Source organism: Drosophila albomicans, chromosome 2L (assembly GCF_009650485.2).
Source record: "Drosophila albomicans strain 15112-1751.03 chromosome 2L, ASM965048v2, whole genome shotgun sequence".
Taxonomy (NCBI): Eukaryota; Metazoa; Arthropoda; class Insecta; order Diptera; family Drosophilidae; genus Drosophila; species Drosophila albomicans.
This window is the reverse complement of record NC_047628.2, coordinates 20,640,986-20,664,995: the sequence shown is the minus strand read 5'-3', so window position 1 is coordinate 20,664,995 and position 24,010 is coordinate 20,640,986. Positions and strand designations below refer to the sequence as shown.

Here is a 24,010-nt window from a genome sequence, read left to right as displayed (position 1 = left end):
GCCCCTGCCACATTTGATGGGCAGTGGGCGTGGCGTCATCTACGATATGCCAGTCTGATCTCTATGCCAGGCCCCAAAGATTTTCATTAGGCCAAAAAAACAACAACTGTATCGAAGTGGAAGTTATCAAAGCTAACTCGCTGCTGCTTTTCTTGCTGCTGCTTTTGCTGCTGCTTGGCCATTTACCGTTTCAAATTGCCACCGCCACCACATCTAGTTGCATGCCCCTCTCCATTCTCTACTCAACGCTTTTTCTCTGCAAATCATAAATTTTGCCAGCCCAATTGTCGGGCCAATTATGCAGCAAACAAATGGCCCATAATGAAGCTGCTGCTGCTTCTGCTGCAGTCGAAGCCAAAACTGACAAAAGTCAACATTTATCTTGGCCATATACGTTGTGCCACAACAAGAACAAAAAAGCTGGCTAAAAAATGGGAATGTTAAAAAAAATAAATAATAAAGGAGTAGAGCAATCTCAGTGTCTTCTAAAGACTTTCGAAGAAGTGATGGACTTGCACTTTACTCTAGGCTAAAAAGTTTGAATAGCTAATTAATAGCACAACAGTTTCTAGTCAGACATTTATTAGATAAATGTGTGATAAAACATGTTGGAGATTTAAATTTATTCTCATTTAATTTAACATAAAATGCCATATTAACGCACAGTAAATTTCATATATATTCTGCACATAAAGCAATTTTGAAGAATTTCATTTAAAATATAATTAATAAAGAATTGTTCATTGAAAGTTGCCAAAAAGTCTTCTCAAATATTCGTTAAATAAAGTCTGCCTTACACAATCGTGTTTAAGTAATACTTAAGTATATTAAACACAATTTTAGCAAATTATTGATTAAATTTTGTTGTAGTTTAATGAAAACCTTTATACAAATGAATTTTTCATATAAATATGCCAGAAACTTCTCTTAGTAATCCTCTTAAATAATCTCTAAATGATGTCAGTTTTGCACAATCCTCTTCAGGAAATATTTAAGCACATTTAAAACAATTTTATAAAATGTATATTAAACTTTTTGCTAGACTTATCAAAAATATTTATTCTATAGCATTTTAAACTGAGAAGCATAGAAACTTGTAAACAAAACTCAAAATACCTAACATAATTTTATCCAAAATAGTCGAACAAAAAACTTAAACAATTACATTATTTTAAATTTATAATTTTTGATAAGGTAATTGATTGATTTATCCTAAATAATTAAGCTAAGGAATTTTAGATTGAAATTTGCCAGAAACTTCTCTTCATAATCGTTAAATGATGTCTGCTTTACACAATCCTATTGAGGTAATATTTAAGCATTTCTGCCAACTTATAAATGGCAAAATGCAAAAAGAGGAAATTAAAACTGAGGCATGTGCTGGAAGCAATTTTACAATGGCATAAGTAAGCAGAGTTTGCGACAATGTAATGATACCTTTAATGTTAGGGTAGATTAACTACAATGTTGCGACTGCAACAAATAAATTGTGAAGCTTGATCGCCTAGGCGGCTGCCGCTGTTGTTGTTGCTGTTACTGTTGCTTTTCTTGGGTAGCCAGCCTTAATTGCCATGTTGCGGCAACATGTTGCCGATCAATAAAAGCCACAATCTCAATGGCAGTGGCAGTGGCAGTGACTGAGCCAATAGCGGTGGCAGTGGCAGTGGCAGTGGCATTGGCCCATCAAAGCCATGACCAATGATAATGACAATGCAGTTCTGTTGGAGCCCAACAGCAAAATGCTTGATGTCGACGTTCGATGCCGATGTCGATGTCCAAGTGGAAGCTGAATCTGAAGCTGAGACTGCAAAGTCGAAGCTGAAGTCGAAGCTGAATCCATGATTAATGACAATAAATTTTGATTTTTAGCAAAGCCAAGCGAAAAGCAGACAAAGGAGTCGCTTGATTAGCACAGCTGCCGCTGCAACAAAAGGTAGATCATGGGAGGCAAAGCAAAGAGAGGGGAGATAGGAGCAGAGGGGTGCAGAGAGGAGCAGGTCAAGACACTGGATAAATGCGAACAGTCGTAAATTTCAGAAATATTACGCGGCAGCTTGTCATAAAAAATGGCCAATGCAATGCGGCCACAATTTGTTGCAGCGCGGCACAGATTAACATAAAGGGGGGAGAGCAGGCTGGAGAGGGGAGTAGGCAGGGGGGAAGGGGCACTCAGAACCGTAGCTAGACGCATATGCAACCCTTGCAAGTTGCAACGCGGTTGCGACTGCGCATTGTCTGACTGTCGGACATCATTCAAAACGTCGCACGCTAATTGGACACTAAAACTGGCAAGCGGGGAGGGGAAGGGAGAGTGAGGAGGGTGGAGGGGGGATCCCGCAGCTATGATTTAGTGCGCAACACACATTAGCTTTTTATTTATTTTACGCGCGGTTTCAATTTCAGCTTACCAGCTGTCCCCCACTTTACTTCCTCTTCTCTTCTCTCCTCCCCGCTTCCCCCTCCACTGCATCAACATCGTCGTCAGCGTCTTGGCCAGCTCATTAATTATGCAGTGGCTCCAAAACATAAACAAAAATGCAGCCAGCGAGCCATAGAATGAACGGCAATGGAATTTGTTTTCAACTTCATTAAAGTTGATTTAAATATTTTTCTAAATGCGTTCGCCGACGATGCATTTTCCCTCCCTCTTTTCTTTTCTTTTTTTTTTCGTTTTATGCGTCTTCTTTTGCTTTACAGTTTTAGTTTAATTGAGTTTAGTTTCTTCGCTCGCCGTTTTTTTTTTCTTTTTTTTATAGTTTTATTACGCTCTCGTTTCGCTCGCCTCTATAATTAAATCAGTCATTAATCTAGCTATTCGGATAAGGATGACTGAGGCACTACGTAAAAATTTACTACTTATGTTACAAATGAGAATGAATAATAATAACAGCGGCCTCTATTTACATTTCACATGTTCCGAAGGTGCCATAAAGCAAATGAGCAAATGGCTTGGCAATTTGCAGTAGCCTTAGTTAAAGAAAACTCAAATTAAGCTGGGAAAATGTGTTTATAAGACTTGAATAGAATTGGGAGACAAACTATAAAGAATGGGAAAAGGTTTTAAAGACACTTTTCATTGAAATTAATATAACAATTAAAGGTAGGAATAATAAAAGATGTACATTAACTTTTAAACTTTTAATACGGCATAAAAACTGAAAGCTCCCTCATAACGATATAAATTTGTACCTATAATATAAAATATATAGAATAAATAACTCTCAATAAGCATTCCGTATTTAATGTGGAATTTAATTGCATAATATAAAATACTATATGCCATAATATAATATATAAAATATACTATACTCTTAATTAGCATACCGTATTTAATGCATCATAATATAAAAAATATACCATTGTGTTAATTACAATTCGGTATTTAATGCAGAATTTATTTGCTTTATATAAAATATATACCATATAATGTAATGTATACCATCTTATAAAAACTATATACCATACATCTACAAATAACTCACCATTAGCATTCCGTATTTAATGCATCATAATATAAAAAATATACCATAGTCGGTATTTAACGCAGAATTTATTTGCATTATACAAAACATATACCATAAACAAATAATATATACTATATTCTAAAAAAATATACCACATAAATAACACTTAATTAGCATTCCGTATTTAATGCAGCATTTATTTGCAAATACATACTGCAAACATTTTACACGGTATTTAACAGTCATGGTCAAAGCTTTTGTCCGCCAAGCAGCCAACAGCAGCAGTTTTATTTTAGATCTGTCTTTACATTTTGACGAGCTTCCTCCCCTCCCGCTCTCTTTCTCTCTGCCTCTCCCTCTCCTTCGTTCGCTGACTCTTTCTAGCTGCCTGCAGCGACAAGATCAGCAACAACAACACGAATTAAAATTGTAAATGTCGCGACTTCTTGTGGATGGCAATGTCGCAGCGACTGGCAAACAAGTTTACGGCCCGCGCCAGACACAGACTACTACTATACTATACTATACTATATAGAAGGCTATAGATGGGGGAGGGAAGAGCAGGAAAGTGGTGAACGTGAACGGACGCCAAGAAATGCAGATGAAGCTGACAGCAGCAGTTGACTCTTCGACTCTTCGACTCTGACGCTGAATCTGAATCTGAATCTGACTTTCGCAGTGTGTGCGCAAAGTCTGGCTGCTTGCTAAGTTGCATATGGGTCGCTGCTCCATTTCCATTGGAGCCACATCCTCATCAATTGGCAAGCGAGCGGGACAAGCAACAACCAACAAGCAACACAACATGCGACAATGTCGATCCCCGATCCCAGAGTTGTCCCATCCGCATCGATGCAGCGCGATCCCTGCCTGCATAATTGCCAGTCTAAATCAATGGCAATTTCTTCTTCTCGTTTTGCTTGTTGCCAAGCCCCGCTTACACACACACCCATGCATGTGTGTGTGTGTGTGAAGCTTCATTGTCAACGCCATCGTTGACTTCATCTCTCTCTCTCCACTCTGTCGCCTCTCCTCTCCAATATTTGCCATGATCTTATCGTCAACTAAAGTCATGTCGCCTGCCAAGGCTTTTGTTTTTGTTTTTATTTTCGTCTTAGTTGTTGCTTCTTCTCGGTTGTTGGGTTGCTTGGTTTTCATTCGGGTCTCTCATCTGGTTGCAGTCGCCACTTGGGCGCAATTATTTTATTTTACACTTGCAATTGGGGACAACACAACTTGCTCATCACCTAGGCTAAGGTGTGGCCAACTTATGCGACTTCAACTTTAAATACGTACTTGAACAGCAACTACATAAATAAGTCTCATTTTGGGTTGTACGATTGAGCTCAATTCCAAAGATTGTAATCGCAAAATTATTGGGTGTGCGATATCTTGAGACTTAGCACCCTATTAAATATTTCAAGGTAAATTATGAAATATTTCAAAAAATTCATAATATCAATTACATTTTTGATTTGTTTTCATAATAAAATGAATATTATATATGATAAAATGTAATATTTGATTATTTTTTTTATATTTGATTAGTTTACTTTTTACTATTTTTTAGAGTTTGAAGTTTTAGGAATAATACTAGATATTCAAATTATATGTGATTTTTTACCATACTATAAAATATAGAACTGAGAAACTATATCTCAGAAACTACCATATTTTTTCATAAAATATATACTTTTAAAATTCTGTACCGTTCTTTAAAATATAGCAAAATCTGAGAAACTATTTTTCTATACAAATATTTTTAAAATTCCTAATATCAAATCTTTTTTTTGTTTTTTTGTTGTTTTGTTAATTTAGCGCAAACTGAACATTACATAGGAATGACAAAGTTATTCAAAGAAGTTTTGCCTTTGCTTATACAATATGTAGTAGAGGAATTGCTTTATGTATTATATTATATTTGACATAATCTGTAGATGAGCAATGCAAGCAGAGTTATCCATTCAGCAATTACGAAAAACTTTTTAAATATTTGAATTTGCTCAACTATATAAATCTTAAAAAGAATGAGTAGTTTTATAAAAAATTATATTCAATTTATATGCTCACATATCTTTTACAACTTTTGCAACTTTTTAAATAGTTGAATTTGCTCAACTATTTAAATCTTAATCAGAACTGTTCAATATTATCAAAATTATAATTACTTTAACATACTCACATCTCATTTTAAACTACCTGCAAGCTGAGCTTTCCTTGACTTATCGAGAGTATTCAAGCTTCGATCTGTTTGGTGGCTTGACTCTCACGATGTGGCTCTGCAGTGTCTGCTGCACATCATCTTTGGGTGTTGAGTTATGGCAAAAGACCTTGGACTTAAGCAGCAACAGCAGATGCAGTTGAGGCAGAGACACCGCTGACTGTACACCGATCGGCACCCGCACCCAGATCCGTCCCCGCCCCCGCCCCCGACTGTTGCAACTCTGCCACATGCTGCTCTGCCTTTAGTCTTTGGCAATTTGTCACTGCGCCGTCAGCGAGACGACGAGAGGCGTACGCCAAAGAAAACGCGACTCGAACTCAACTCAACTGAAGTCGAGGCTATCGGTAGCTCTGCCTGCTCCCACTTCCCTACCTCCTCCCCCCCCCCCCCCCCCCCCCCCCCCCCCCCACTCTGTTGCTGTGGCAGACTGGCGACTGGCTGCAACATCTATCTCTATCGCTGGCTGCCATCTGCGTACAGTTAAAAACCGACGGCGTCTTCTGCTCCTGCTGCGATGGCCATGCCGATGGCGATTGGCAAAATACTGTGTGCACCATGAACTGGGAAATGGGGATTGCGGATTGGGGATTGGAGTTACAGATGGAGAGCTGCTCTAGAGCTGGGAGACTGTGTGTAAGCTTAGAGACTGGGATGCGAGACTGGCGCTCCTTCGACGACTTCTTTATGGCTCTTGATTTTTATGATTTTGCTGTTTAATGGTTCATTTGTGTGCTGCTCTCCCGCTCTCCCTCTCTCTCTCTTCATCTCTATATTCTTTCAGTCTCTATGTGTGTGTGTGTGTGTGACTAGCTTCCAGTTTTGTTATCGCTGCGTCTATATCTCTGGCTTTTGTCTTCCATGACCCCCTCAGCGTGGCACAATCCCCACCCATTTTGGACTCCTTGTTTACCAACATCGTCGCCAGCTTGGCTTAAGTGTGTTGCTCTGGTCTACTGCCTCCAAGCTTCGCCTTTCCTCTCCTCTCTCCTCCCCCTCTATCTACTCCTTCTCCTCCGCTTCGTGCTCAATCCGGCAGCTGCCTGGCTTAATCTCTGTTCAACATTTTTGAGCATAACGCAGTCCAGTCGCCGCCGTGTCGCCAACAACGTTTTGGCCAACTTGTTTACCCATCGTTTTGGCCAAGTTACGACCAAGCGTTCAGTTAACTGCATTGTTTGTTTGCTTCTTGTTGTTTGCATTGTTAGTGCGCGGTTGCCTTCACCTCTTTCCGTCTCTCCGCCTCTCGATTCACTGCCTCCGCGCTTGTTTTCTGCTTTTATTTTGGCGCTGTTGATCACCAAATTTATGTTGCATACTTTGTGGCTATCTAGCTTATGGTTTACTCTGTTCAGCTTATGGCTTACTATCGAAAGCAATTCATGTTGGCGAGTTTCGAACGAAGCAACTAGTTCAGGTGGCAAACAGATAGTATTTAATGAATAGAAAGCACATAAATTGAGAATTCTTACGTATCTAAATTTATCGATACAAAGGTAAGAGCTGAATAAATCAATCGATACTAATATCGATAGTAAAGTAAGGCAGCTAAGCTTCGACAATATATTTGACAATAATAAAATCAGAGATTTAAGCAATATTTGAATGCCTAAATGAGAGCAATTAGCTTATTCAATCTTAATTTCTATGCTCGTACTTATCTAATTAATGATATAGTTCTGCAATGTTCTATAACAATAATTATACTGGAAATGAATGAATCAAAGTTTCAAATATTGTTGACAGCAAACATATGAGAAATGTTTAGCTAAAGATCATCTCAAGATCATCGCTGCTCACCCAACAAGAGTTCTCATATTTAGCAAAAGATCTTATCGCTGCTAATCCAACTAATCTCTCAATTACTTAACGTTTAGCCAACTTGATATATTCGTCAGCGAAATAATCAAGCGGGCCATGGTCGTCGCTTCGATAATCAAATCATCATTCATATCGAATGATTGTAATCGTTTTCCGTTCGCTCTTCGACTATTTGGCTATTCTAATGAGCTGCAGCTAATAGCATCTCATCAGCTTAAGCAGCGATTAGCTGCCTTGTAGATTTGATGGCCTCAACAAGCAACAGACACAGACAAGCAAGAAAAAAGAGTTCCAGCGAGTGCTTATTGGCATCGTTCGATGTCCATTTGCTTGAACTGCCGCAGTGACACCTTCAGCAATGGGGCATCATCATAAAGACGCAAGTCGCAAGTCGACGAGGGGTTCACCGAGTGGCAACCTGCCACTGCGACGACTCGCTGTTGCAGTGGCAGTTGCAAGGTGCAAGTTGCAAGTTGGCAGTGGCAGTGGCGCCGCCTCCATTCAAAATCACTTTATGGCGCAGTCATCGGGGACCATAATTGGCCGCGGTGCCAATCATTTTAACAGCTAGGTAAACACGCAACCCAAAGCCAAAGACGTAGTCGCAGTCGCAGTCGAAGTCGAAGCCAAAGACAAGCCACCGAAAGGAAAGCAAACCATGGCCACAACTACAACAACTGCAACTGCAGCCAAAACCTCAACCAAAACCAAACTCAAAAGCCCAAGCCGCAGTCAAAACCAGAACCAGTCGACGCCTGCTTCTGCCTCCTTTTTCTCCCCCTCTCTGCTGCTCTTCTCCCTCCTCTGCTGTGCATGCTTCATGTCTCCAGCTATGTCGCTGATGATAATGCAAAATATGCAGTCAAAGATGCTACCAGTTGTCTGACAGTCGCCTACACTTGGGGAAATTTTCAACTTTTAAAAATTATAGTTAGAAAATTGAACTTGACTCAGAGATGAATTGAATACGAGTTTACTTTTGAGGTTTGAATGAAAAAGCGGAATTAAATATAACCCAAACATAAATAATTTTATAAAATTGTGATCAACAAATAAATAAATAACTCTGTTAAAGTGTGATCAAATATCTTTCTAATCATATCACCTGATTAGCACAATTATCAATGAAAAGTAATCTTCTTACACATAGATATTTTGTCATGACTCAAATGAAATTAGGAAGATTAACCAAACTAATTTTGTTAAACAAAATAACTGTAGAATTCAAATTCTATAAAAGAAATAATTATGAAGATTTTAACAATTAAACTTTTTTACAAAGAACTAAAGAGCTTTTGATTACCCATCAAAAAATCAAGGAATCAGATATGGGTATGCTTTGTTCAAGTTGTAAAAGATACAAGAAAAAAAAATAGACTTAAACTTAAACAAAGGCTTTGAAAACATTATAATCGGCTTACTTAGAATATAAGTAAAGCATAGATGTCAGATAAAAACTGTAATTAATAGATTATAGTGAAAATTTGCATAATGAAGAGCTCTTTTATACGGTTCCCTCTCTTAAACGAAGTCTTCTAAAAATTTGTTTTTTTTTCTAGTTTTGAAAAGTATTTATTAATATGAAAGATCAATCAACTTTTGTCTATATTTCTGCGTTTTGAACTACATAAACTCTTAACAATAAAATCGAAATTCTTGCAAAGTAAAAACTACCCCGAGTTTTCGCTCAGTGTTGTGGCTGCTTGGCTGGCTGTCTCAATGACAATTGGCGCCATAACCGCGGGGCGTTTTGACTGCGGAGGAATCGAATGGATCGCAGCCTGCAAAGTGGCAATCGAAGGAACAGCTCGTCGATGTGTGGGGGGTGGGGGTGGGGGAAAAAGGGGGCATAGATGCGAGCGATCCATTGCGATGCGATGTGATCCTACCGGGCACTTGTTTGTTTATAATTAGCCACTCGAAAACGACGCTGGCGACGCGACACGAAGCAATGACTGAGGAGGGGAGGGTAGGGGGAATGGGAACTGGGATGGTGACGAGGCTGGCAATTCAAATTAATGGCAGGGGCTACTGGTTTTGCAGCATCTATTTTTATGGCCGATCAATTTTCTAATAACCACAGACACAGCGCACTAACTCCCTCTCTCTCTCTTTCTCTTTCTCTCTGTCTCTTCTTGCAGCAGGCGGAAATTATGATGGAGGACGTATTGCTGCCACTGGGTTTGGTGGCGCCGCCGCCGCCATCGCATCAGACGCTGCCCGCCAGCCTCAAGCATCACGCACACCATCAGCATCAGCACCAGCATCCGCATCATCCCCATCAGCATCCACATCATGCGCATCAGCATCACCATCAGCGAGGCGCTGCCGCTGCGGTTGTGGCTGCCGCTGAGCTGCTGGAGAATCCCAGCAAGAAGCACAAGGCGGCTGCGTTGAGTGCACTGCATCCGCTGGACATCCAGGGCTACCACCTGATGTATCACTGCATACAGCAGCAGCATCTGGAGCGTGAACGCGAGCGGGATCGGGAGCGAGAACGCGAACGAGAACGCGAGCGGGAACGGGAGCGAGAACGTGTGGTGGCCAGCAGTGCGTTCCAACCCTGGAGATCAGGTGGCAAGCCAACGCCAGCGGTGTGGCACAGTGCATACAATGCGCTCTCAACGTTGCCCTACGCCTGCCAGGAGCCACCGGAGCTGCAGAATCCGGAGCGTGTGGTGCGCAGCACGGATCGCGAGCGTTTCGAGCGCACCTATCAGCCGAATGTGGCGCTGGCGCCGCGCAAGAGCATACTGAGCAAGGAGCGCGACAAGGAGCGGGAGCTGGAGCGTGAACTGGAGCGACAGCAGCGTCTGCGGCAGCAGGAGCAGCAACAGCAGCAGCAACAGGAGCAACAGCAGCGTGGCGAGCTGCAGCTGCACATCAAACAGGAGCGCGCTTCGACGCCGCCGCCAAACTCGGCGGAGTCGCAGAGCAATGGCAGCAGCAGCAGCAACCACAGCAACCACAGCAGCCACAGCTCGAACAGCAGCTCGCCGATGCCCAACAAGCCATCGCTTCCTCCACCCCCCGCCGTCGTCACCGCCGCCGCCGCCCCGCCCAGCAGCCAGATAACAACAGGAATAGCGCCACATGGAGCGCGCCACGTGCCACGCGCCAGTTCCGTCGAGGAGTTCTCGGCGGGCGGCAGCAATGAGATTACCTCCTCGACATCGCCGGTGCCAATGTTGCCCACGACGACAACCACGCCCACGCCAACGTTGACGCCGACGCCAAGTGCCACGCCCACGCCGACAACGACGCCCACAATGATGACACCACCAACACCACCGCCACAGCACAACAACAGCAACAGCAACCATAGCAACCACAGCAACAGCAACACACACATCATTGCCACCGTCAATCAGCATGCCAAGCTGCTGCCGACGAGTAGCAACCATCACAGCAGTCACCACAGCAATCACAGCGAACCGAGTCGCATACGCATCAACAAGAACCTGATGAGTCAACAGCCCGCAACAGCAGCAGCCGCCGGAACAGGAGCAGCAGCCACTAGGGATGTGTTGCAGCCACCTCAGAGTGGCGTCTACTACAAGACGCCTTCGTCCTCAGCTGGCTACTCGCCCACACAGTCTTCCGGTCTCAACCTGAGCACGCACTCCTCCAATGTGGTCAGTTCACCACACGCCAAGCAACAACAGCAACCATTGCACTTGCAACAGCAGCCATTGCAACTGCAGCAGCAACCCAATGGCAACGGGCATGGCAAACCACATCTGGGCAGCGAATTTGAGTTGTCCACGGACACGGATGACGACAGTCTCAATGGGGAGCCGGACAGCAGCGCAATGTTGCCGCCGTGGGAGTTGGCTGTGGAGGCGTTGCGCGACACTCGACCCAAGGATCGGGAGCGTGTGCTGCATCTGTTGCAGCGATTGCTGCAGGAGAACCAACAGTATCGCTACAACAATGTGCAGCTGCGCGAACTCTTCCACAAGCAGGAGGCGCACATTGTGGAGCTGCGCGATCAGTTGCAACGTTGCCGGCGACAGCTGGAGGCGATGGACAAGCTGCGAGTGGTGCCATTGAAGCAGACACAGACTGTGCTGCGGCGGGAGATGGATGAGGAGGGGGAGGCGGAGGAAGATGAGGAGGACGAAGAGGAGGAGGAGGAAATGATGTTGGCTGGCTCGCCGGAAGCGGATAGCAATGAGACGCTCACGCAGGATCAGGCCAACAACAACAACAATAATCACAACAACCACATCAACAATAATAATAACAACAACAACAACAACAACAATGGCGAGCTCAAGCCAAATGGCTTGCGACGCAGTCCCACGCCTCTCAAGGATGAGGAAGAGGAGGAGGACCAGCAGCAGGAGCAGGAGCAACAGCCACCGGCAAGCAAGCGTCTAAAGCTGCAACAGGACGAAGAAGCGGAGGAGGAGAAGCAGCAGCAGTTGAATGGACACGCCAAGAGCCCGAGTCCAAGTGGCGTCAGTCGCTCCACCGAGGAGCAAAGCGAGGACGAAGAGGAGGAGGAGATGGACGATGAGTTGGACATGGATGAGGAGGAGCCAGAGGAGGAGCCAGAGGAGGAGCAGCATGGAGAGCGATCAGCGCAGGCGCCGCATAGCCAAGCACTGGGAACGCCGCCCACAGCGACCACGCCCATCTCGCCAGATTCGGCAGCAACTGCCGGACAGTTGTTTGACAGCAGCAACAGCAGCGATGCGTCATCCATGAAGAAGGCGCAGATGTCCGCCTGCCATGCACTGGCCAAGATTGCCACCAGCAGCAGCAACAACAACAACAGTGAGGAGACGGAAGCGGAGGGCGAGGAGGATGAAGAGGTGGAGGAGGAGGACGATGAAGAGCAGCAGCAGCAACAGCAGAAGAAGCGACAGAGGCAGCGGCAATCGGACGATGAATCCGACGATGACGAGATGCCGCTGCAGCAGCGACAACAGCAGCAGCAGCTGCAGCAACAACAACAACAACAGCAGCAGCGACGGCCGCGACGCGAGCCAACAGCAGCGACGCCGACAGAGACGCCGAATTTGCCGACGCCAGTTTTAATGGCGACAAAGGCGAGCAAGAAGCAGACGCCGCCAACGCCGACGTCAATGCTGACAACAACTGTAACAGCAACAGCCACAGCAACCGCAGCAACAACAACATTATTACCAACAACAACAGCAACAGCAATAAGCCCAACAACAACAACGAACTGCGAATTACAAATCAAAAAGGAGATTGTCTAAGCACAAGCTAGCAGCCCACACACCCCTTCTCTCACCCCTTCCCCCAGCATGTCCACACTCTTCTCACGCAGCCTGGATCGCATTGCAATCAACAAACAGTTAGCCAATAGATCGTATAGTCGTCTCTTTTACACACACGTACACACGTATATACGCATGCAGGAAACTTGCTAGAAGTTTCGCTGCTTAGCTTTAAGTCTGGCCCTGACCTGCCTGCCTCCTGCCTCCTGCCCCCAAAGTCCCCTCTCTCTTCCCACAGCTATTGTATGCTCAACGCTTAACGCACATTGAAAATACCCTGTACAATGACGGGGTATACTTTTCGAAACTTTTCTACCAACAATTTTAGCTTGTTTTGATCTCACGTATAACACAAAATTTGTTAGGCTTCCAAATCGCTGTTCTATTTCTATTTCTATTTCTTATCTATACTTATTTTCTGTAATCCTTCAACTTTGCTGCAGAAATTATCAACATTGAAACCAAAGCTTTAAAAACAAAAACAAACAAAAAAAAACAAACAAAAACAAAACAAATGGAGTATAAACAAATTGATTTTGTATATTTGAGAGACCACAATTTATGCGTGTGTTTGAATTATTATTTTATAATTTACTCTAATTCTTAAACTAATTCTAAAGCTAATTCTAATGCTAATTCTAATGGCTAATTCTAATTAGTGATTATGTGTACATTTTAAGATAACAAAAAAAGGAACGGAAACTTTGAAGACATTTAAAAGAGATACTAACTCAAAGCGAGGCTTGCAAAATTTTTAGCAAATTATTCAACAAAAAAAAAAAACATAAGAAAACTTATTTCAATTTCTGTCTGATTCGTGAAAAAGTCCGCACAGCGGTTAAGGGTTTTTTTTTCGGACCCAATTGATCCCAACTCCCAAAAACTTCCCCTCAAATTTAATTAGTACGTTTAATGCTTAACTTGTAATCGTAGCTATTTTATTTTAGTTTAATTCTAACTCTAAGTTGGAAGCTAAAACAGAAAGAGAAGTAAAAGAAAGACCGTAGCGAGAGCGAAGAAGTGAAGAGGAGAGGAAAATACACACACACAAAATGAACCCACCACTGAGTAAATAACAAGATAAACAAGATAAACGATAAGAAAACGAATTGCTAAAACAAATCTAAGAAAACTTACACGTACTATAAATATTTTACAACACTGAAAAGTTGCCGCGTTAAATTGAACAAATTTATACAATACAACTAAACAGAAAGCAAAAAACAAAACAAAATTTATACTTATATATATATCTGCTATATATACAAATCGTACGAGCGATTTTGAAGAATTCTGCGCTCGTCTTTAAGCATATTTACATATGTACACGTACATACATAAATACAAACAAACAAACATATAACGATACATTAATATTTATTGTAGCTTCTAATTGAACAATTTAATTAACTGTAGTTTTCTGTTTTCACATGTAAGCTTTGCTTTTTGTAGGCATTTAGTTAAATAGTTTATAAACAACAACACAACAAAAACAAATGTCATGGAAATTGCAAATATTAAAAGGAATGGAAGAATGAAGAAGAAGATGATCTAGCTTGTAGAAAACAAATATAAGAACTTTGTCTTTGTACTATATGAATGGCAAATACTCGTAATTGAATTTTTGTAAATATCATTTCTGTCGATAATTATCGATATCGTATACTCGTATTTATATATGTATATCTAGGTATATGTATATCGTAACGTACTTTTTCATTTCGTTGCCAACATTTTGTGAATTATAGAATTATATTCTTTGGTATACCTAAAGGAATACAAAATAAACTAAGAATGGAGAATATGGTGAGCAGATGACGAAAGAATCGATCGATAGATAGAAAACCCCCAAGCCAAGAGCCAAGCGAAAGCGCGCACAGATTTCAAAAATCTATAAACTTTTGTTAAACATATTTCATAAATTATTTATGCCTGTGTGTTTTGTACTTTCTAAAAGAAACAGGGAAATGTAAATCCCATTTCCTTTATTCTCTTACGTGATTTTCGAAATTAGCAAACAACAAAAACAAACACCCCCAACTAAAAACCCAACTTCAAACCAAAATTTAATTAGCCCCTAAGAGTCGCCAGCGGAAAATGTGTAAAATTGTATAAATTACCAATTAAAAAACAAAAAACCAATATGAATTAAATATATTAAAGCATATGTATACATACATTTAAAGATAAAACGAGTTACATTGTGAGAAATTAAGTAAAACAAAAACAAAAACATAAACAATTGTTATTCAAATTTAAAAAGTTATAAAAATTATATGCAACAGCAAACAAAAAACAACAACAAACAAACAAACAAACAAAAAAAAAGAGTAAATTACAAATTGCTATGCAAAAGTAAATAAAAATAAAAATATTTAAAACAATATACAATTCGTATTATACATTCATTTTGTGTCGATTTTGTGTTTCATTTATGAGAATTTCTCCCAACCCCAGAACCAGAAAGAAACAGTACCAGAAAAAGAACGAGAACAAATCTATACAATGAAAATATTGAAAAAAGAAATATACATTTTTATTAAACAAAAAAAGAAAAAACAAAAATATGAAGGTTAATCAAAACGGTTTTCAGCAATTTTATATTAATGGCCAAATTTTACAAATGAAAATAGTTGATCAGATCAGAGCAGAGACAAACGACGAACAGAATTTGCAGTTTTTGTATCATTTTTGCTAATAACCCAAAGAGATCTAAAATAAAACAATCATTTTATTAAACAAATAAATATATTAACGAATTTTATAAAAAACAAAAACAACAAAAAAAAACCGCCTACAAGAATTGCCCAAAGATCTATGCACAGTTTAAGAAAATATAAAACAACCAACAACATATATATTAAACTATATATACAATTGAGATATTTGCTTAAAAAACGACTTAAAACTGTTACGATTTATTGAAATTTAAATGTGCAAAGGCTAAGCAGCAAAAAAATAAAGGCATTAGTTATTAACAACTAAGCATGCATATACATAATTAACAAAACATAAAACAATACAAAAACAAATCCGCGTCTTGTCAAATATTATTATGATTATTATTATTTATTTATGTGACATTCAGAATGCAAAAAAATGTACAAATTGTGGAGCAAATTGGGTAGATTACGAGTAAAGTAGTTGAAGAAAATGGAAAAACGGAAGTAAAATGCACCCACAAAGCGAATAAAAAGTTTAATCAAATTAAACAGTTAATGGATAAAGCAAACAAATTTGACTTCAACGTTTCATATTTAAGTAGTGCAGAAACAAATAAAAGAAAACATAACTTATACAAAAAATAAAACAACAAACGAAAAATTATTACATATGTAAAGTCAAGATTAAAAACAATAAAACAAACGGTAAATATTATGCATAATAAATATTTAAAAAATAATTCAAAATAATTCATTTTTGATTTTGTGTGGATATTAAGTATTTCAGTCATCAACGTTTTTGCATTTTTGCAATTGCAATTCAATTATACAGAATATTTTCAGGTGCATACTTTTGGTTGCGGTAATAGCCAAAAACTATGGAGTACTTTTAGGCAGCGTAAATTTTCAATTGGAGTTTCATACCAACACAGGCTAAGGCATACTTTTAGGCCGTATGTAATAATGGAAACTTAGCGGAGACACAGACTTTTGCATGAACAAAAATGAAAAATTTCCTCAGCATACTTTTAGGCTGTCAATTTTTCCTCATCAAATGTTGGGGACTGCCAAAAAATTACAAGTGTTGGATCCTTAGATGACCCCATATTGTTTTGATGCCGATCGATAGAGTTGATCCTTGTGATCCCTGCAATATGTGTCCTTTGAAAATGCGGCAAAAAATGTCCTAAATATAGCATATATTCAGAAAAGGACATATGTTTTTTAGACACTACTCGACCAAATCCTTAAGGATCTGGTAAGGATATACTGTTTTGTAATCAGAACAAAACGTACAATCGATTGGCATTCAAGGATCTTTATGACTTTACAAAAAAATTGACCGAAATTTTTTCAAGGGGTAGGTATAGAAAAAATGCACAATTTTCAAAATTTCCGCCGTATTTCAGCCATTTCAAGGACGATCGTGATGTCCTTTGGCACAAAGATAGCTCTTATCACTACAAACCGATTGACATATTAAAAAGGACGAATGTCCTGCAAATAGCCAAGTTACAAGGACATTTTTAAAAACAGAAAATAGCTTATATCTCAGCCATATCCTGTCTGATCCTTGCGAGTCCTGTGTCAAACGAGAAATATTGATGAGGGCTATCATCATACCAAAGGACATTCCAATCGTCCTTGTAGTTCTCGAGATATCCTGCACTTGGCAATTTTTTCGTTATTCTCATGAGCCGCAGACCAAAAAATTACAAGTGTTGGATCCTTAGATGACCCCATATTTTTCGGATGCCAATCGGTAGAACTGGTGCTTGCGATTCTAGCAATATGTGTCCTTTGAAAATTCGGCAGGATATGCCCGAGATAAAGCTTGTTTTCGTACGAAATATCCTTAGCGCGACCTTAAAGTATGCTATAAAAAATAAAACAAAAAATTAAATAAATCAACGAAAATCAACCATTTTAAGGATGAGCGTGATGTCCTTTGACACAAGGATAACTCTAATTAATACAAACCGTCCTTACTTACCTTTATAAGGACATTGATACTTACCACAGCAAAAAGGTTTCTGCCTTTTAGATTGATTGGTTTTAAATTTCTTTTATTATTCTAACATTCTTTAGTTTTTTTTTCTCTGTTTTATCATGACTTGACATACATATTGCAATTATTGCACTCAATTAATTTGTTTATAACAAATGCACAGTAAATTGTTGTTATTATTAGTTCTGAATATTGGCTGTTATTGTTTGTTATTGTTTATAAATTATCGCTAAATACTCAAACAAAATGAATTACAATAATTGTATTTTTAAATTATAAATTTATCCGAATAGAATCACAATAAGGTTTATTTATGTATTTTATTTATAAAAGTAGACAAAAATTTATACTAGGAGAAGAGCCATGACAACTAAGGTCTTCGGCTATCACAATAATGTATTTATTTAAAAATTGTTGGAATGCAAAATCGAATAAAACCATTTCTCAGGTAACCGATATCGAAAAGAGTTGGTTCGCTTGCTGCTCAGATGTTGGCCATTTCTCTGCCGCTCTTGCAAAAGCCGAAGAGAACGCAATCACAACAACAGAATCCGGTAAAAGAGGGCGAGGGCCAGGCTACCTGGCACACTCACTCTGCAGCAGAGGCTTCTTCTTCAGTCTCGATGACTACACGAGTGCGAGATAATCGAGTCGCGGCGTGTGCGCATCAATGAAAACGACCTGCTGCAAGTTAATTGCAACAAATAAGTGGAATTTTGATTCAATTTGAATGATTTAGAAGTTAAACTATGTTTTTTGTTAAGTGAACAAATCGGTTGGGTTGAATAAAAAACCAAGATATCTTTGCAAAGTGCTAGGTAATTATTTTCCAGACTCTTTTTTTTAGTTCGTGGCGTGGGTTTTTGTGTGTTGGCTCAGCATTTTCAGCAGAAACCGGTTCTGCGCTCTTTGGCCACGCTCCCAAAACGAAACGATTCGATCTGAGCGGAACGTGGAAGTGAAAACATAAACAAAACAGAGAAAAATATTTGCACACATTCACTTGAAACAAAATAAACAAAACCAAACGAAGCTGCAAAAGATACAACAACAATGAGTACACGTGCACCACACAGTGATCCAGCTTTGGCTGGACTTCCACAACTAATTGAGGACCTGCAACGATTGTGCGAAGATCAGGACAGTGCCGATGTCGTTTTTATATGTGGCCGTGATGATGAGAAAATCTACGCACACCGAAGCATCCTGATGGCACGGTAAGTTAATTATCCCAAAACCCGATTGGACCTCTTGTCCATTTATGGTATCGACTCGCACCTGCCGTTGGCATTTGTGGCATCAGCACGTGCTGCTCATTTGTTGCGATTGAGCACTTAATTAGAGATTGATTTAATTCTAGTTGCAAGAGCTTTAAGACTGCTAAACGTGGTGAAGTCTGTCGGATACCCATTCCCGGCTGCACAGTTTCACCTGCAGCACCTGGAACTGGGACACCTACTGCGATTCGCTTGCCACATGTTAATGCTGAACTATTTCGCCAATTCATACTATATGTCTACACCGCAAAAGTAAGTTAATAACATTGATAAATTGCCTATAGAGTGTTATTCATTAATTTTAACATCATTTACAGCTGATGTTGCAAGATTTTCGAGTTTTCGAGATGTTAACACTAGCTCAAGATATGGGTGTTTTTGAATTGCGCGCCGCTTGTGAAGATCATGTTATTTCCACGTTATCTGTGGATAATGCTTGCACATTTTTGACTGCTGTTATGGATATTCATGAGAAAGCTGGTAAGTTAATTCAAGAAACATTGCACGTATTCGTTTTACTGAAACAAATTAAGAAATATTAAGTTAAATTGAATTCTTTATTTATGTGAATTTTAACCAATCGATTTAAATTTCGCGCCATTTCGATATATTTATGGCAATACTTTTGCCATTCAGCTGTTCGCGAGACAACGCGTGCGATATTATAACTATCGATAGAGTTGCCACTCGGGATTTTTAATATCACGTACCATTTTTGGTATTTTAACTACACATTGCACAAAATCGTGTTGGTATATTTTAATCTGCAAAACAATGTTATCGGCACTTTATTTATCGTTTTTGCACGTTTTAGTCAAGCAAAACGACAATTATGTATGAAAAATTTGTTTTAAATGATTTATTTTTTAACAAGTAGAACTAAGTAGTACTAACTACAACGATTAGTCAAAACACGCCACTTTCAGCCTAATTCACAAGCGGCAGTGTAGAATGTAGCTCACATTTTCGATTGTTCGCGTTGCAACCTCTGGCCATAGGTTCTGGAGATAAGATTCCACGAATCCATAAAACGATCCATACACAAGGATACGCATTTCTATCCACGAAAAGCAAGTGTTTATCATATATTAAACTTCCGAAATGCACTATACAGTTGTTGATTAAGCTCACCTGCTCGGAGGCATCCAGTGAAGTTCCGGGCTTGCCAACACACTTTTTAAAACATTTTGTGGTCATTTGTGTGAGCAATTCCTGGGCGTTTGCAACAGCAATCTGCTGCTTCACCTGGTCCATCAATTCACCTTTATCAACGGTTCCGTGCGACATGATGATTTGTTTATGTTGAGAAGGAAATGTAAATTGTCGTACTTCTGACGCAACCGGTCGGTAGTGAACTTTCGATAACGACGAATATAATCGATAGCATTGTTAGCTATCAGCGTGACCATACTAGTTTTAGTATATTTTACAATGTAAAATAGTTTATTTTTAAAAACCAGTCTGCGGTCACATTAAAGGCGGCCGGCGTCAGAAAAAAACAGAAACGTTTTCGCAAATTAAAAATAAAATCAACGAAAGGAAAATTCAATTGAAAAAAGACCAGTAAAATGTCTTTCAAGGGCAACCCTAAGGTGCAAAAGGTGATGGTACAGCCCATCAACCTGATCTTCCGTTACCTGCAAAGTCGCTCCCGCGTTCAAGTCTGGCTATACGAGAACATCTCGCTACGCATCGAGGGCCACATTGTGGGATTCGACGAGTACATGAACCTGGTGCTGGATGATGCTGAGGAAGTGTATGTGAAGACGCGTCAACGCAAGAATCTTGGCCGCATCATGCTTAAGGGCGACAACATCACACTCATACAGAATGTCAGCCCCTCCAAGGATTAAAAACTACACTCCACATCAAACTGCCTCTAGTTATTATTAAGGGATTACTTGTAAATCGTACCGAAAGCTTATCCACAATAAAATGCAACAAATTTTATATGAAACCGTCGACTTTCAATGGGCGCAGTGAAATGCAGCTTTTACTCTTGGTAAATTACCTTTCTTCTTATTGCAGGTGCCAAGTGCGCGGCTTCGTTTATGGAACGCTGCATCATCTATATTGGCGAGAATGCTGGGGAATGTGTTAAAACCAACTCGTTTCTTACGCTCACCAAGGATGCATTGATTAAGATCATATCATCGGATTATGTAAAGCATTCATAACAGCACTTCCCTATAGTATTTCTTATAATCTTTCTTTTCTGTCAACTCAGTTCTGCTTGGAGGAGGAAGAAGTCTGGCGTTGTGTTTTAGCCTGGGCCAAGTACCAGGCGGGAGTCACCCAGCCAACCGCTCACTGGACGGAGGAGGAGCGTGCAAGGGTCTGTCAGCACTTAAGTGGAGTCATGGGTCATGTGCGCTTGCTGCTTATCGATAGCCAAGTGTTTGCCGAGGAGGTAGAGCCAACTGGGGCTGTGCCCATGGAGCTATCCTTGGAGCGCTATCGCTATGCTGCTCTGCATCCCAATAAGCTGGTGGACAATGACAAGCGACTGCAACCAAGACTCACCGTCAATATGTTTCCGGGCTCACAAATCCTGCGCAACGATAAACTCGCTTTGCAAAGCGTGCTCAATGGCTGGTTTGGTGTGCCCAAGCAGAGCTGGCGTCTCGTCTACCGAGCCTCAACACATGGCCATGGATCGAGTTCATTTCATCGCTATTGCGATGGTGTGGCACCCTGCATGGTAATCGGTGTGGGAGCACATGGCGAGATCAGCGGCGGCTACACAGATGTGGCCTGGGCAAAGACCAGTCGCAAGGGTGGCTATTTGCACTCGGAACGTGCGTTTCTCTTCATGCTGAATCCCCCAAATGGCGAGCAACCGGTCAAATTTGATATTGTTAAGAAACCTTATGCGATTTGTTATCATCCAGAGTAAGTATAGAAACAATGTTTGTCCAAGCCCATATTAATCACAATTTGCATATCTAACGACAGTTGCGGTCCCATATTTGGTGCTGGCGCCGATCTGCTGATATCGAGCAACTGTAACGTGAACACGGACTCGTACTCGAACTTGCCGCACTCCTACGATGGCCCCAGTGCCGCACATATGACGCTCTTTGGCGATTACAACTTTACGATCAGTGATTACGAGGTGTACACTCTGGCAGCCACCCACAGTCACAATCAAAGCCAAAGCCTGGCCGGAAATGGAAATGGACAACCGCCGGGTGTGCCCAGCAAGACAAAGTATGATAGATACTAAGATACCCGTTAAACTTCTAAGATAGCATTTAGAGATACTCACACTCGTATTCCAATTAAAATCACTTCCTTAAACACAACGCACATTGTAATCCCTGTTCTTAGAACGCCACGAATGGAATTGAGCGTCGACATCTCACACCAAGGTAACACAACGCAACCTGAAATGGAAAGGTAATTAATGATCGCTATAGAAATGAAAATTTTGGTTGGCAAGAACCAAAATAATTAACTCGTTGCCATGTTTCTTAGTAAAGCTGCGAGAGTGTATTGGGCGGTGACTTCCCAGGGTTGCTTCAATAGTTGCTCGACATACATCGGAAACTATTTGTAGAATATAAATATAGATCATGAATATTTTTGTAGTTTATTCCTCATTGATCGCATCATAGCATAAGATATTCGAAATCTTAGATTTATTTGGAAATACTTGAGAGTTCAATAGTTTTTTGTTAAACTTCTCTTTGAACTATTCTCACTTGAACTGCCTTATATAGTAGTTGTGATTGTAAATAAGGAACAATGCGAGTGGTGTGTGCACTTGAACCTGGGTGTTGGGTTCCACACCTCGTATAATGGACCACAGACAATTGACAAAGAAAAACAAATGCGTAAAAGGCAATTTGAATTGAGTTCGGTTCGCGGTTCAGCAACAACAATAATAACAACAACAACAACGACAACAGCAATAATAGGTCCGTAATAATAATGACAATAGCTGAGTTATAGTGGAGTAAAAAGGCCAGAGCAGCAACCGCACCCCTCTCTCAACACTTGTGACTCCCCCGTCTATACTCTATCCGTCTGTCTGTTTGTGCACATGGCGCTGAAGTTGATCTCAACTGGTTTTCAACTACTTTTCAAAATGCTTCTGATAAATTGGTCCACGCTCTAAATTGGTTCTAATTAAAGCGATTTTTTTTCTTATGCTGATCGAATCGATCAACGACTATGGCATCCATGAGCTGATCGTATTGAAGTATATTAGACTATTATTTCACTACTTAGTATTGTCATTTCAGTTCAGGAATCTGAATTGGTTAAGGAATTGAAATGCGAACCGAGCTATGTGATGTTGTGTATAGAGAGACAATGGCATCAAACAACAAACACTTGATGTTTGGCGTTTTACTTTACTCGTATTTAATTTGATTTGATTTTATATTTTATTGTGACTGCACAAAAGATTGGCAGTTAAATTTTGTTAACGACTTAAGGCCAATGCTTGAGAGCACATTTCGATAAGGCAGATTTATTTGTTGTGTTTATTGTTTTTGTACTTGTATTTAAATTTTTTGACAGGCGACGTTTTTTCATTTTTTTTCTCCCTCTGTGTTTTTGCCAATGTTGATCAGTTGAACTGTCGGTCCGTCTGTCCGTCCATCTGCCAGTCTGTCGATCAGTCCAATCGATCGATCGCTTGTTTGTTTGTTGAGCAAGCTGCAAAGGCCTGAGGGCGCCCAAGTCGCGGCAGGCGCTAGAAGAATGTCATTTAAAGATTATTTGTGTGTGATATTCGTCCGTTGATTTCGTTAATTGTCGAGTGGATTAGATAAGTTCAGACAATTGCCAAGAAGTGTTTCATAAAAAGTAAAAGGCAAATAAAAAAAAATCCAAAGACCAACCACTTGATTGGCGCTTGTTGCTTTTGTCACTTTTGTGTTCTCGCTCTTGATCTTGATCTGTGGACGTGGATATAGATTTCGATGTTGTTGTTGTTGTTGGGGTAAACTATGTGTTCGAGTAGCCGCAGCTAAACTAGTTCTTGTGATTCGACTGTATGCAAAAAATAAAAACATAAGTACAACACGCTGCATAGAAGTATTGTAGGGTTGCAGAATAACAAACAATCAGCAGTTTAGTCATCCGACTCCTTAATAGCCATGAAACTATAAAAAACTAAAATGCGAAATAAAAAAACGACAACTTGTACTTCACGAATGATGAGTAAGCTGAAGTTCGGAATGCGATCATAAAAAGATGCTTCAAAGCGAATTAAATGAATTGAATTAATTGTTATAAGTCACACAGCAAATGGCTGGCGACGGGCGACTGCTGACCATTGAAATGGATCATGAACCA

At 40.3% G+C, this 24,010-nt stretch overlaps 4 protein-coding genes across 5 annotated transcripts in view; 3 read left to right on the top strand and 1 right to left on the bottom strand.

The window, feature by feature from the left end:
* LOC117566053 (putative uncharacterized protein DDB_G0271606) overlaps positions 1-15,139 on the top strand; it is a 110,505-nt gene extending 95,366 nt beyond the window's left edge. The window contains exon 2 of the mRNA XM_034245508.2: positions 9,645-15,139. Coding sequence (XP_034101399.1) covers positions 9,645-12,734 — 3,090 coding nt within the window. The 3' untranslated portion in view covers positions 12,735-15,139. The remainder of the gene's footprint in view (positions 1-9,644) is intronic.
* Positions 15,140-18,049: 2,910 nt separating this feature from the next.
* On the top strand, positions 18,050-22,012 carry LOC117565272 (uncharacterized). 2 transcript variants are annotated; one of them, XM_034244300.2, is made up of 6 exons: positions 18,050-18,643; positions 18,787-18,955; positions 19,021-19,183; positions 20,732-20,865; positions 20,931-21,595; positions 21,659-22,012. In XM_034244300.2, exons 1-6 carry the CDS (start codon positions 18,480-18,482, stop codon positions 21,927-21,929), a joined length of 1,566 nt encoding a protein of 521 aa, XP_034100191.1. In that variant the 5' UTR covers positions 18,050-18,479; the 3' UTR covers positions 21,930-22,012. The 2 variants fall into 2 exon arrangements, with proteins under 2 accessions (XP_034100191.1, XP_051858860.1); XM_052002900.1 differs by lacking the exons at positions 18,050-18,643; positions 18,787-18,955; positions 20,732-20,865 and having other exon boundaries at positions 19,157-19,183.
* Positions 19,534-20,085, bottom strand: LOC117565274 (mitochondrial import inner membrane translocase subunit Tim13). Its single transcript, XM_034244302.2, has 2 exons — positions 19,835-20,085; positions 19,534-19,760 (listed from the first exon to the last, which is right to left on the bottom strand). The coding sequence occupies exons 1-2, from the start codon at positions 19,988-19,990 to the stop codon at positions 19,662-19,664; spliced, it is 255 nt and encodes an 84-aa protein (XP_034100193.1). The 5' UTR covers positions 19,991-20,085; the 3' UTR covers positions 19,534-19,661.
* LOC117565273 (probable small nuclear ribonucleoprotein E) lies at positions 20,160-20,660 on the top strand. Its single transcript, XM_034244301.2, has one exon. It carries the CDS (start codon positions 20,272-20,274, stop codon positions 20,554-20,556), a length of 285 nt encoding a protein of 94 aa, XP_034100192.1. The 5' UTR covers positions 20,160-20,271; the 3' UTR covers positions 20,557-20,660.
* Positions 22,013-24,010: the final 1,998 nt, after the last annotated feature.